General features: G+C 45.8%; 1 protein-coding gene across 1 annotated transcript in view; it reads left to right on the top strand.

Annotated features, from left to right (window-relative positions):
- Positions 1 to 13213, top strand: part of LOC149370513 (MAM and LDL-receptor class A domain-containing protein 1-like) — a 171521-nt gene that overhangs the window by 40292 nt on the left and 118016 nt on the right. Inside the window, exons 10-14 of the mRNA XM_089577892.1 lie at positions 330 to 475; positions 1394 to 1510; positions 4330 to 4453; positions 10002 to 10136; positions 11264 to 11547. Coding sequence (XP_089434018.1) covers positions 330 to 475; positions 1394 to 1510; positions 4330 to 4453; positions 10002 to 10136; positions 11264 to 11547 — 806 coding nt within the window. The remainder of the gene's footprint in view (positions 1 to 329; positions 476 to 1393; positions 1511 to 4329; positions 4454 to 10001; positions 10137 to 11263; positions 11548 to 13213) is intronic.

Below are 13213 nucleotides of genomic sequence, written 5' to 3'. Positions count from 1 at the left end.
GTTTTCTGCACGCTCCCTCACTGTAACGAACATGCAGTCTACAGTTTTAAGTTTGCAGATAAATGCCCATAATGACTGGATCTTAGGTCAGGTTTTTATATATCGCTTTCATTGAGCAATGTTCTCTTGGAAAATAATTTTCTTGCGAGCCCTCTTTGCCATGATTAGCGAAATCTTTTGTAAACAATGGTTCGCAATAAGCCACTTCAATGCTTGAGGATAATAATGTTTGTCATTTTTGGGCAGAACACAAAAGCACTCAATATTTTTAAAGTTGTGACAGTCCGTTATGGGGTACGAACAGAAATTTTTCCTTGTTGCTTTTGCAGGATCCTATATATTCGTAAGCAACTTCGAGAGGATCAATGGAGACCAAGCTGAGCTCATAGGAGAGAGTCTTCCCATGAATAGGAAAATAACACAGTGCGTGGAATTCTGGTACCAAATTGCTGGCCACAGGGATACCAATCTCAAGGTAAGGATGCCGCTCAATGTCGCCTGCGCTCTTCGTACTTTTGTCTATTTCGATTTTTATTTGAAGTGGTTACTTTTATTAACTTAATAAAACCCAGAGGTACACGTGAGGACAAATCCATGCACTTTTGATTCTAAGAAAAATTCGATCGTTTCGCTCCATGACGATATGTTGATGTGTGTTCGGCAACAAAAGACCTACCCTTTGCAGCTATCTTCAGCCAAAGATTCAACATATGCCAAGGCAAGGCAGGTGTAGGCGCCTTCAGCCATGTTGACTTTTTCACCCAGTTACTGAGAGTATTTTTTGTATTATTTATGTCTGCTGTAGACGAGTTCTCCGCTTTCTAAGCTAAGCGCGGGAGCTATAAAGAAATCTGAATAGACTGTTCGTTTACACGCCGTGACATCAGCGCTCTCTAACGCGGAATTCGTGAACGTAAGTGCATTTGATGCTGCCGCGTATATAAAGGGGCGAAAATAATGAAGCGGATGCTGCCGGCACAGTTAAAAGTAAGTATCATGTGTCACCTGGCCGCGATCAGTGCGGAAAACAGCGGATGTGACAGTTCCTGGCAGTTATACGTACGCCGATGCAAAGCAGCGTTCCTAGGTGTCGGCAGGATGTTTCGTCGGTCGGGTCAGAAAAACACCAATTTCAGAAGTAAAGTACTGTGTCATAACGCACTGACCCAGAAGCTAAACGTGAGCCATTGACTAGGAAAGGAGCTGAGTGTCACGGCCTGTGTATAGCTTCAGGAAACTGGCGCGCTCGCTTTTTTTTCCGCACTCAATGCAGCCAGGTCAAATATGTTACTTTGAATCCTGCCGGCAGCGCCCCCTTCATTGTTTCCGCCCCGTCACACTTTCATTGTTTTACTTTTAGTTTTTTCAACGATCCGCTTCCCTTTTTGTACAGATCCGCGCCCTTCACACGACACAGGGATATCGCCTCCAAATGCCTCTCTGGACGCAAGGTGGTGGTGGTCCTGTCACTTGGCTCCTAGGTCGCGTTGCTGCACCGCATGATAGCAGGGTGAGCGAACAAGCGTCCGCCATCACTGTAGAAGAGGAAGAAACAACAGCTTTCTACCTTAGTGGTCACTCACTCGCGGCTTCTCAATAGTCGGCGTGAAAATCGGAAGCATTCTTTCTTACGCATCCAATGCCTTGGACTCCTTTGATGCTTTATCGCCATCCTTTGGGAGGCCAAGAGAAAAATACCACCGTAGCTATACAAATCAGTGTCCTAATGCGCCGTTTTACGGATGAACCTTTACTGATGCCACACACGAGAGTCAGCGTTCTATAGTTTGCACACGACAGTAGTTTCCCAAATTCAAAGCAAGTAGTAGGGAAAAATATTTTTAGGCAATAGGAAAAAATATGCGGGGACACTCCAGCAAATTTTACCAGTTTTCTCGCATGGTAAACGGATAATGTTTGAGCACTGCGCAACTTAAATTTCTTTGTGAAGCTTTATTGACCCTATCCTTTGGGCTCGACATGAGTGTAGCATTCGGCGCTGAGACAGGGATGAAAAAATTGGACAACACACAGAAGGCGTTGAAACCTGTACTAAGTGTGGTAATATTAAAGGCCGTTAAAATATTTTACTTGCCATGTAGCTTCCAAATGAAGCTACAGGACAGTTTTCTACGATATTACGTACGGTTACTGCAACGCGATGCTGCGGATCCTCGAAGGGCATCGAGGAGATTACAGGGAGTGCGATGGGCATTTTGAGTTGTCTGGCGTACTGATACTGTGACAGACAGTCGTATTTTGTACTGTCGGCGTCACATAAAATGCGAACAGTGGAGCGTATGGCCAAAGGTCCATGTTACGCCGTCTGCCTGTCTTCATCAGAGACAGGCGCTCTCTTCCGGTTTTGGATTGTTTTAGATTGTTTTGCTTCTGTTTTCGTTGACAGTCGTATTCTCGCTTCGCCACTGTAGTGTCACATTTTCGGTGGTGGTACGGCGATAAAGTTCTGCTCACTGTTATAAACAAGCAATTGAGCTACAGCCACGTTGAATATCAGCCGCAGCCCAATTTGTCTTTTTCACTGTTTCCACCGCAACCAAACGCTCAGAACGGGGCTATCATACAAACAAATTCAAAGCGCAGCACTCTAGGGAGCTACGAGCGCTGGCTTCACCCACGCGCCAAGGGCAACAGCCGCTCCTGCCAGCGAAACCGTGCTGCGCAAGTTTCTGTCGGTAGAAAGAATAAATTTGGCGCTCGAGTGACAAAGCAAGAAAACGCACGTTAGAGGAAACAGGCGCAAAACTACAGCAAACCGGATGAGCGCGTCCATATTTGATCACGACAGAGAGAAGGTGTAAGCTGGACCTTTGGCTACACGCTCTTCTGTTCGCATTTCATTTGAAACCGATAGTACGGCACATTGTGCATAGTGCTTCGACGCATAATATTGATTGCCATGTGTACCGTGTTTCCGCGTTAGCCTTAAGAATGAAAAGGGTAATGTACCATTCACCGCCTTGACTAGTGCCTGCAAACAGCTCGGGCGGCGGAATTGTGCGTCGCCCCGATAGAAAACTGGGAGCTTTTCTTTCTACCCTGTCAACGTCTGCGCTTGTAGACGTCATTTTGACATTGGTGGTACCATTCCCGTCGACCGCGGTAACGTAACGATGAAAGCTTGGTGCTGCCTCTCGGAACACAAGAAGAAAGGACGCTTTTCTGAATATATATTCAAAGAACACCCCACGGTGGTTATTCAAGTCAAACTGAAAGCATCGGTTGTTAACGCCACAACAACCACGAAATATTTGGTCCAAAGTCATCACCTGATGGCTAAGCAGAGGAAAGTCCTCCCAAACGATCACGTGCTCCAAACGCTTCAACATTCTTCACGTCAACGATGGCCGGTAGCAGGGAGCAGAAAAAGTTGTGGATTTTGTTTGCTGGTCACCTATTTCATTGTGATAATTACGCATATGACACGTAATCTTCAGCTGATAGAGTTTTCCAAAGAAGCACTGGCTCTCAAAAGCAGAGAGGCAGACTCTGGGTGCCAAGCGGAGGATGCTCTATGGAATGTGACCAACAATTTCAGCACTGCGAATCGTGTCGTTCAATAATTCCAGTGCCAGAAATCAAACTTAGCATACCCTGAACGCCTATCGCTTTCACTTTCATGGCCGGGTCGATTAACAATGAATGCAAACTTTTTTGTTCGCATTTTATGCATGTAAGAACTATGTCATACAGCCCTCCATGCTTACGGTGTACGGTGCTTTAGTGTCGATTAACTGACCATGTGTATATTACCTGTGTGCCATGAGACTAAATGTCCGGCGTCGTATGTAAACCTGGAGTTTGCAAGGATGAGGTAGCCGCAGAGGGCACACGACAGGGTTAATTGGAAAGATATGACAGATGCCTTTGCCCTGCAGTGGGCGTAGTCATACTGCAGCTGCTGCTGATGATGATGAACTCAGACGTCTTAGATATCTTCAAAACCTTAGCCGCCAAACGTTCCCGCTCTATTCTTGAAACTCTGCTGACGCGATAGACAAGACTTCGAATCTTGGCGCCAAACATTGCACTCATTTGCATGACTGAAGCAGGCTCTCCCGAGCCACAGTTCTGTGTAGACGAGAGTTTTCAGAGATTAAAAGCGTTACTAGTGACATGTGCATATCCTTGCCTCCTGAAGCTACTTCAAACACCTATGTATTGGTAGCGTGAGTGATCGTTTACCGTTAACTCTGGCCGGATTCATATCTTATGTAGCATCTTTCTCGGCTTTCACTTGAGCGCACAAAAATATGCGGCTATTTGAAATCATACGCCTTACCGTATTTCTGGTCACTTCTTCTCCAGCTAATTTTTCAAGCAACTGTCGGACCAGCATCAACACCAGCCTATGCTGCTCTCGACGACATCACTATAAAGGAAACCGACTTCTGCGAAACTTTTCCGAAAACAGCCGACGCCCTGCCTGTTGGTGAGTTTTGTGCCTGTTACTCTAGGTGACGCTGGTGAAATTAGCCCATTTAGACATGAAAGCTAACAACTCAGATGTCAAGCAAGGTGTTATAAGCCATTTTAAGGCAGTGGGTGTCAGGAAACAGGAGCGTAAACACATCAATAGTGGAAACGAGCAAGATGAGTACGTGTGGCGTAAAAGAACAATAGAAAAATTTCACCAGTCATCCCAGATATGAATGTAATGTAGTTCTATATATAGCAAGAAGATAGCAAACAATTCCAAAAGAGCACAATTAGGCTAAAAGTTTACACAATACAAAATTAATTAAACAGGCACTTTAGTTTTCTAAGAAACATGGCACTTGCCACCTCCATGAATCAATAGCGATGCCAAGAAACTCTGTTCATCCGTCCAGTGTTGTAGTCCGTAGCAGACGGTGCGACTAATGAGCAGACAGAGACACGCTAGTGGACACTTGACCGTCATGAAGCCTTCGTGTTTATTTCAGGCTAGTATACCGACCGACAGCTCTTGATAATTACATACGTATATGTGCGGCGCCGCCGGGATTGCCTAGGACTGTGTGCAGAGAAGTCAATATGAAACCCCATCCTTCCTTTTTTGCGTAATGAACACTGTGCAAGACACAAAAACAAAAGCAACATCGTACAGCAAGGGTGAAGCAAAATAAAGTGCAACTAACTTGACAAAGTCTGACAATAGTATAATAGTGACAGCTAGTTTCGCAACAGAACACTGGTCGCTGGTTAAATCGGTGCAGATGCGCTCTCCGCCTGACGTTTTGAGCCCTGGCACGATGCCGGTTCAGCCCTTGATTGGCTCATCAACTTTTCTGGTTACCTTTCCATTATATCTTAATCCGTTCCGCCATCACATCAACCCTGTGTACGTATATATAGCCATGTGTGGAGCCTCCGCCTGAAGTCGAATGGTGTATTTATGGAATATCGAGCCAACATCGTGTTCAACTTCGTAGCTATCAACATCGTGTGCCTTTCGTGTATTTACCTTGTACCGCGTCCATTGTACCGTTATCATGGTTTACTATCTCCGCATATTTCTTTTTCGATATGCCCCCTCCCCCCTTCACTCAATGATCTTAGGGGCCTGTGAGGTACAAATAAAGGTTGGTTGGTTGGTTGGTTGGTGGGGTTTAAAGTCCCAAAGCAACTAAGGCTATGAGAGACGCCGTAGTGGAGGGCTCCGGAAATTTCGACCACCTGGGGTTCTTTAACGTGCACTGATATCGCACAGTACACGGGCCTCAAGAATTTCTCCTCCAAAGAAATTCTAGCCGCCGCGGCCGGGATCGAACCCGCGTCTTTCGGGTCAGCAGCCGAGCACCATAACTACTGAGCCACCGCGGCGGCTGAGGTACAAATAAATAAATAGGCTAGGGGTAGACCGGATCACGCTCTGCGCGACAGTTTTATTGGGGATAAAAATTTGCAGGACGCGAGTTCTTTGAAAAAAGTTTATTGTAGCTCTATCTCGCTGCCCAGTCACCTGTTGCTGTTACCAAAGGAAGGAGCATTTAGGTCTTTGATACCTTCAGACAATATCAGGAGTCTGGGTTGCGAGGTACAGCTGATAGTATTCTGATTGCCTTGTTTTTTTCCAAGAACTAGTGTGCCGGAAACTTGTCCCTGAAAGTTCATCATGCTCGCCACACCCATGGCCCGAACTGCTGGAAGCTCCAGGAGAGCAGCGTGCAGCGAATCTTCAACGCACTGTGTACCGAGTGGCTTGCTGCTGCAAGGTCACGCCAGTCTCAAAAGTCCCCTTAAAGCGAAAGCGTTGACAGCTTGCCCCCGTTAGCACTGCGCGTGACAGCTGTAACTGCAAAGGAAGTCCGGGGAAGCTGGGAGAACAACAGAAATCTTGGCTAAGGAATCTAAGGAATCTACCTTAGCCAACTATGGCACCCCATTTACCGTTAACTGCGCAAATCTAGCCTTTGAACCAGTAACCACTCCTACAATATATCTTTTTTGCTCTGAAATTAGTGCACAAACGCCTACCTCATGAATTTGGGAGCTGTTCCGGCAAACCGCAGCGAACTGTCCTTTGGCTTCGCGACTTATAGACCGCACTGCCCGAGCAGGGCACTTGTCCCTAGCGTCCACAAAAACGGCACTGCAGCAAGTCCTGCTGATTTTTCAACACCAGGAGACAAGGAGGTTGGCGAACGTCACCCACTCTGCAGGCCGAGGCCTTCAGCTTCATCTGTTGATATAAAGCCAGACTTCCTATGACGTCGCCGAGGTAGAGCGTAGTTCCTGCTTCTGTTTTTTAACCGTCTCCTTCAGGCGAGCATGTGCCTGCGCTGCTCTTATGGTGAGACTCGAATCCATCTGGAGTGACTTAGACAAAGCAGTATCTGAAACTCCGACGACGAATTTTTCCCTTATCAAGTGCGTCCGGAATGCAGCAAAATCGCTGCATGCTGCCAGGGCATGTAGGGCGGTTACGAACTGGTCAGCCGTCTCATCGGATCCTGTCGCCTACAAAGTAAACAGGCAGTTCCGCACGCCATCTTCTTTGTGGCCACAAAGTGAGCGGAGAACTTTTCGCGGACAGTCTAGCAGATATTCGATTCCTTTTCCGTAAGACTAAACGTTTGGAATAGTTTCCTGGCTTGCATGCCCATGGCGTATAGCAGCTTCTGGACTTGGACTTCCGACCTCTCATTCAGACCTATGGCGTGTCGATAGTCATCGAACTCCGGAACTAATTCCGACCACTCCGACGCCCTGCCGAAGTTGAAGTTCCCCAGCGGAGGAATTGCTAGTGCCGGATGGGTGGGCGCTGACTTGGGGGTGGCCATCTCACAAGCCGCCCTCAGTGGAGCGCCGCAACAACGCGCATGAGGCACGTGGCAGAGGAACACTAGCCCGCCTCTCGCACCATGTGGTGTTTAGGGAATGGCGCGACTACAAAGCCGTCACATACGTGCCACTGACAGCGGAGAAGCAAAAGAAAGATACTGTGCCTTCCACATACATCGATCTGTGCCTTCCACATACACCGGTAGCTCTTGATAAGGCACGCACATTTGCGACATTTCCACGGTTGCGGAGAACCGTGTGCACATATAAGTGAAGAAAGAGAGTGTTTATTGACAGAAAAGGCCAAGAGGTTGGCCTGAAAACTGAAAATCTGGCCTGCTACTTTGCAGTGGGGAAAGGGAAGAGGAGAGAAAAGAGGGTCAAGAAGGCGGACGATGATGATGATGATGGGAAGAAGCAGATGAAAAAAGCCAAGACACACTTGCTAGCATTATGAACTCGAGTCAAGGCCCGTATCGCTTAAAAAGCATGAGAGCGCCAGCGCTGCCCATAGAGCCCTCGAACCATCTGGCCAAGCGCCGACGATCAAGTCCTCCGAGAGGTGCCAGGTGTCAAAATACTGCAAAATAGATGGCAGAATGGCACCAGAAATAAATTGGAACTTCGTGCCGTACTAATGCACTCGTCGTGTCGCAGCACAACTTATAGATCCCGCCCACGTCGGCATCAATATACTTTTTTTTCTGTGCTCCAATTTAAGCTTAGAATCGTGCTTGTGTAAATTTTCGAGTCAATTACGGTTAAATAACTTAATATATTGTGAACATCCTCAGACGCTGCCGAAACGTTCTTGAAGGAAGCAGTTGTTTCAGAGTATTTTTGAAGTACTTTCAAGTTCTTAAACTACTAAGTTTTGCAATGAACATCTTCTAGTGTATCTAAGCACAAAATCGCTCAGCCCCTAAGGTTTCTTTGCCTCATATCCTGCGTATTATCGTAATCCTTGATGGCAAAGAGGAAAAAATTAAACCTTGGCTGGCTGGGTGTGGCCTTATTCCAGGAGTCATTTTTTTTTTGCCGCTGCTCTTGCACGATTCACCAGCCAAAGCTTTTTATCCACGCCTGAGCTGGCGAACGCTGCTTCCCTTTCCTCTAAAGCTCGGTCATTGATCTTCGGAAAAGGTTTTTTTCTAGTATGTCCTTACCCTGTGATATAAGTTACCCATTTGTCTGCAGAAGGCGCCTTGCGGATTGTATGAATTTAGGAAGATATAGCTCAATTTCACCTAGTTCATTTAGATACTTCATTGTGATTTTCAAGGGACGACCCCATGCCTCGTATTGTCATTTTTGTCTGCTTTGGCGAATACTTTTCTTGCTAACCTAAAATGTTCAAGTATATCTATATAACTTAAGAACAGCCCTGAATAATTATGTTATGCTGAGTATAGGGGGACCGGGATAAAATGGCGCTGGAAGTAACCATAATTTGCATTGCATATTTCTATATTCAGGACATTCATTCCGGGGGCCCACTTTTTGCGGCGCTATATATTACGGTTTCAAAACCAAACCAAAAGCAAAGCGACTGAAAAACCACGCTGCAATCCGTAGTTTTTTTTCTGTTTTGTAAGCGATTCTGAGCAACAGCTGAACGGAGCGCAAAAGGGGTTTGTAACTAGGGCGGCGTAACAGTGTATTCATTATCATACAAAAATTCAGTTGTAATTGGCGATATCCAATGAAGAAAGTTTACCACCTGATGAGTTTACGCAGTGTGGGCTAATCGCCAACCAGCCTGTTTTCTGTTGTTGTTGTTGTTTGCCTTTGAAAGAATGGCACATACCCACACTGAGGGATCGACCAAGAATCGGGAGGTAAATGTTGCTATTCACCTCTGCATAGTAAGGGCAAAAGAAAATCACACGGGAGAGCAACACCGGGGGAGTCTACTACAAGGAGGGCAGGGAGTGAAAAAAAAAAGGTGGTAGTTTGGATTGGAGAGAGAGAGAGAGAAAGAGATAAAGAAAGAGAGATTAATTGGAAATATAATACAGCATAAAAAGAAAATTCTGTAAGCTTTAGCAAGGCAGTGGTTGAGATTCCAGCAAGAAATTTTGAACAGCGTCACAAACAGACCTGTGGCTGAACCCAAGCGTGGTGCCACCAAATGATAGCAAGAATGGGTTGCTCAAACGAAGGCCAAGATGCTGTAAGGGCAACTCCAGCAGTCTTCCACGAGTTTTCTTCTTCCTTCGAAATGTGCCTCAGGCCACGCAAGAACGTTGAGGTGGTCAGGAGATCTTGGGAATGACCGTATTGCAGTTCATGAATACCTTACTGGTCCAATTGGTTGTCAAGTTCAGGTCCTTGGTCCTTTTGTTGCTTGAATTAGGACAGGCTCCCCTGGTTACAAGATACTGAGAACGCGATTACCAGCATGCGTAAAATTAAATATATTTCACGCACGCCGTTTTTGTGCACTACCTGCCCACACTGTAAAAAGACTTTACATAAAACCTCTTTTGTTTACAACTAAAAATACTGGAAAATTTTTTATTAGCGCAGTGGTCTCAGATAAGGTAGAGCCATTGACAGATGTCTGTCGGCGTCCTGTCTGGGGCAAACGTTTCTTGGCTTTGTTGCCTTTGTTGCGATAGTATGCACGAAGCATACTATCAAACACAGCCTTAATCGTATTTATCAGTGTTGTTCAGACAGAGGAACTAAAATTTGTTTTTCTATTCTTGCAGTGGACCTCCTGAGCTGCAGTTTCAAAAATCCCCACTTGTGCCACTGGTCTACCCAAGCAGTGCCCACCATAACTTGGAGGTTCGGGCCAGCGTTCTCTTATCCACTTGGTCCTTACCGACCCCCAGAGGACAGTGGTAAGTTTCTGCTTGACTCAGTAATAGGCGTATTTAGAGCAAACCGGGGGAATGGAAATTTTATTTTTGTGGATATCGCACGTACGCACGCACTTTCAAATAATATGAGCGAACCCTTGGGATCGTCCAGGATGATGCGGGTATCATTCATCGGAGAACGTAACTCGCCATATTTATTTATTTATTTATTTATTTATTTATTTATTTATTTATTTATTTATTTGTTTATTTATCCCGAATCCCTACAGTGTCGCTAGGGCATTATCGCAGAAGAGCTTCGTTCCAAACTCAAAGGTGAAAAAAAAGCGCGAAAAAAAAGCATTGAAATTGTTATGAAACAAAAATACAAGCAACTCTTATCTTACCTAAAATTTAAAGACCCATTCTGCAGCAAGCACAGCATCAAATTACACAATTACAGACTCGAATAGTGCACCCAAATACCACAAAAGAAAAATTCGTGCATTCACTAACAATTGTTAGCCAGCGAATTCCCGGCAGACCTCATTAAGGTAAAGTCCCGTTAAAGATACGCCTTTCTTCGAAAACATAGCGCACAAAAACATTTTCCGGCATTCAATAGCAATTATTAGTTAACGAATGCCCGGCAGACCTCATTCTGGTAAAGTCGCGTTAAAGATACGCCTTTCTTCGAAAACATAGCGCAAAGAGAACGCAGACGACACAGAACGACATAGCGCAGGGTTCAATATTTTTGGACGGAAAAATTCAACGCGCAATTACCAGCCCTTTGGCGGGCAGGATGCCGGCAGTTTTTCGGAGGTGGAAATTTGGCCTTCGGTGATCGATGACGAGAATGTTAGTATAGTCTAACACCATGACCGGAAGTTAATCGGTCTCGGAAAAACTTTGTGGGCTCGATGTACACTTTGTGTGTGCATAAGTGCTTTTCCTCTTCCATTTATATTTTGTCCTTTTATCCCTTTTCCCCAACGGAGGGTAACTTACCCGCTATAACAGTTGTTTCCTATGCAACTTTCCATTTACCTCTTTTTTGTCTGCCTCTTGAAAACAAACAGGCGCAGCACTGTAGGCCTTGACCACGATGCCCACCAATGTGTTCGTCTCGAATGACACATGTGATTGTGTCATTGCGGGCTTCGCAGGTGGTATGATCTATGTAACCGGATCATCACTCGGAAGCAGCGGTGGCTCACTGAAGCTCTCTTCGGCCATCGTGAATGAGGAGTCGGGTGCCGTTTGCTTTTCCACGTGGTACCACATGTTCGGTGGACGACGGGTGACGCTGACCTTAGGTATCAACAAATCGCAGCCTACAGCCAAGTTTGAGTGGATATGGTCACTCCTATTCCAGCAGAGGGACCGCACCACTGCAGACCGCTGGTACAACGTACGCAGGACGCTGTTCCTCAACGGCGCTCACAACCAGGTGAAGATATCTTTTCTTTGACTATTTTCAAATTCGTTGCATTTATATGCATGGTTCATCGCCCTCTTTAGTGGCCGTCTTGAGTGTAAGACGGCGGCCGTCAGAAATATGAAGCACGCTATTAGAGGATAATCGCCAGAACACGAAACGACACAACAGCGCAGAGCAGAGCAGCTTTCACCGCCGACACCAAATCACTAGCAGAGACGAAAACATGGGAAATAAAGGATAAAAATGAGTGCATACGAACAATCGGAGACACCCGGCGATTAACGCCAAGCGATAGCATTGTTCTCATTGACTTGCACGTGTCTAAATTATGTTGAAATTTTTTGCCACTCCAGGAAATAAAAAAAAAACTTGCTCTTTTATTTGTGAGATGGAATGGTTCTATCCTTTTTTCTATGGGTCTATCTCGTGGAAGGCAGAATTAAAGCTGCTTACGCGCCAGTGCCCAAGTAGAACTGGAAGTTGCTCGCGCGCAAAGAAAGTACAGAGCTTGTCAAGACGCATACTCATCAAGCACCGACTTCGAAGCCAGCATACCCGACCAAACACGACACAGCAAGATCAAATTTGAGCTTCAAAGGGGCAAGGACAATACGCTAAATGTATACCAAAGATCAATGCATGCTTTAGTTCTTTTGATGCATGGACACCAAGGTGTGGCTTCATTCATGAATGAAACCACGGTTTAAGCTAAACATGCTAGAAGTAGTACACCTTTTTTAATGTTACATGCCAGCGTGGACCGACTGTCGACACACACAAAAAAATGCACAGTACTGGGCACACCTGCATGCTTGCGGGAACCGTTCCTCTGTATGATGGCTACATTAAAAGTTCACTACAAAACCTATAATCTGAGCCTGACTGATGTAATGTTCCTTAAGCACCAGCTGCGCTCAATCCATGTTCGCCTTCTTAATGGTTTGCGTGCTCGTAGAAAGGGCGATAGGATTCTTATCTACTGCTGTGCCCCGCTGTGAATTTACACCCATTGCGATCTAAGAGATGGTAATTTTATGTTGCGCAACATTGCATCTACTGCGCACAAAGCTGGCCGGGCTAAGTGAGGCTCTGGATCAACTGTCGTTAAACGCCGGGTGCAAGTATCCCTGCGAGGCAGCAGTAAACGATGACATGGCATGCACACTGCGTCGTATTTTCGGTGCACATCATATCGTCACCTGGTGATAATAATATGGACAATGGACGAGCAGACAGAAGTGGCGGTTAAACGAATCTTTATTGGGCTGACTTCAGCCCACTAAGAACAGAATAGTCCCGGCGTTGGGGATTCGTCACGTGACTGAACAGAATCGCCAACTTGTGGCGCACCGTCCTTATTCTGGACGCCCACTCGCTTCGTCTGATAGCCAGCAGTGCTTGCATGCGCGTGTATGGCTCACACTCCTGGCGACTGTTGGTAGTTTCATGCTTTCAGCGCACTCCTATTCACTTACCTGCCTCTTACCAAATGAATGTGAGCATGCCACCGTCCTATGCTGCAATAAAGGCAATTATTGCCCATATCGAGTACGTTATGTTGGGCTGTGACATCCTACTTCGTTTTTTGCAGTTCAAGCTATTGCCGCATGGCTTCTTGTACACGGCGTAGTATTTGCGGTGTGATAGGTTAAAAACAAAACCTAAAAAAAATTCT

This window comes from Amblyomma mixtum, chromosome 1 (genome assembly GCF_055824585.1).
Source record: "Amblyomma mixtum isolate Tamu chromosome 1, ASM5582458v1, whole genome shotgun sequence".
Lineage (NCBI taxonomy): Eukaryota > Metazoa > Arthropoda > Arachnida > Ixodida > Ixodidae > Amblyomma > Amblyomma mixtum.
This window is presented reverse-complemented; position numbering and strand designations above follow the sequence as displayed.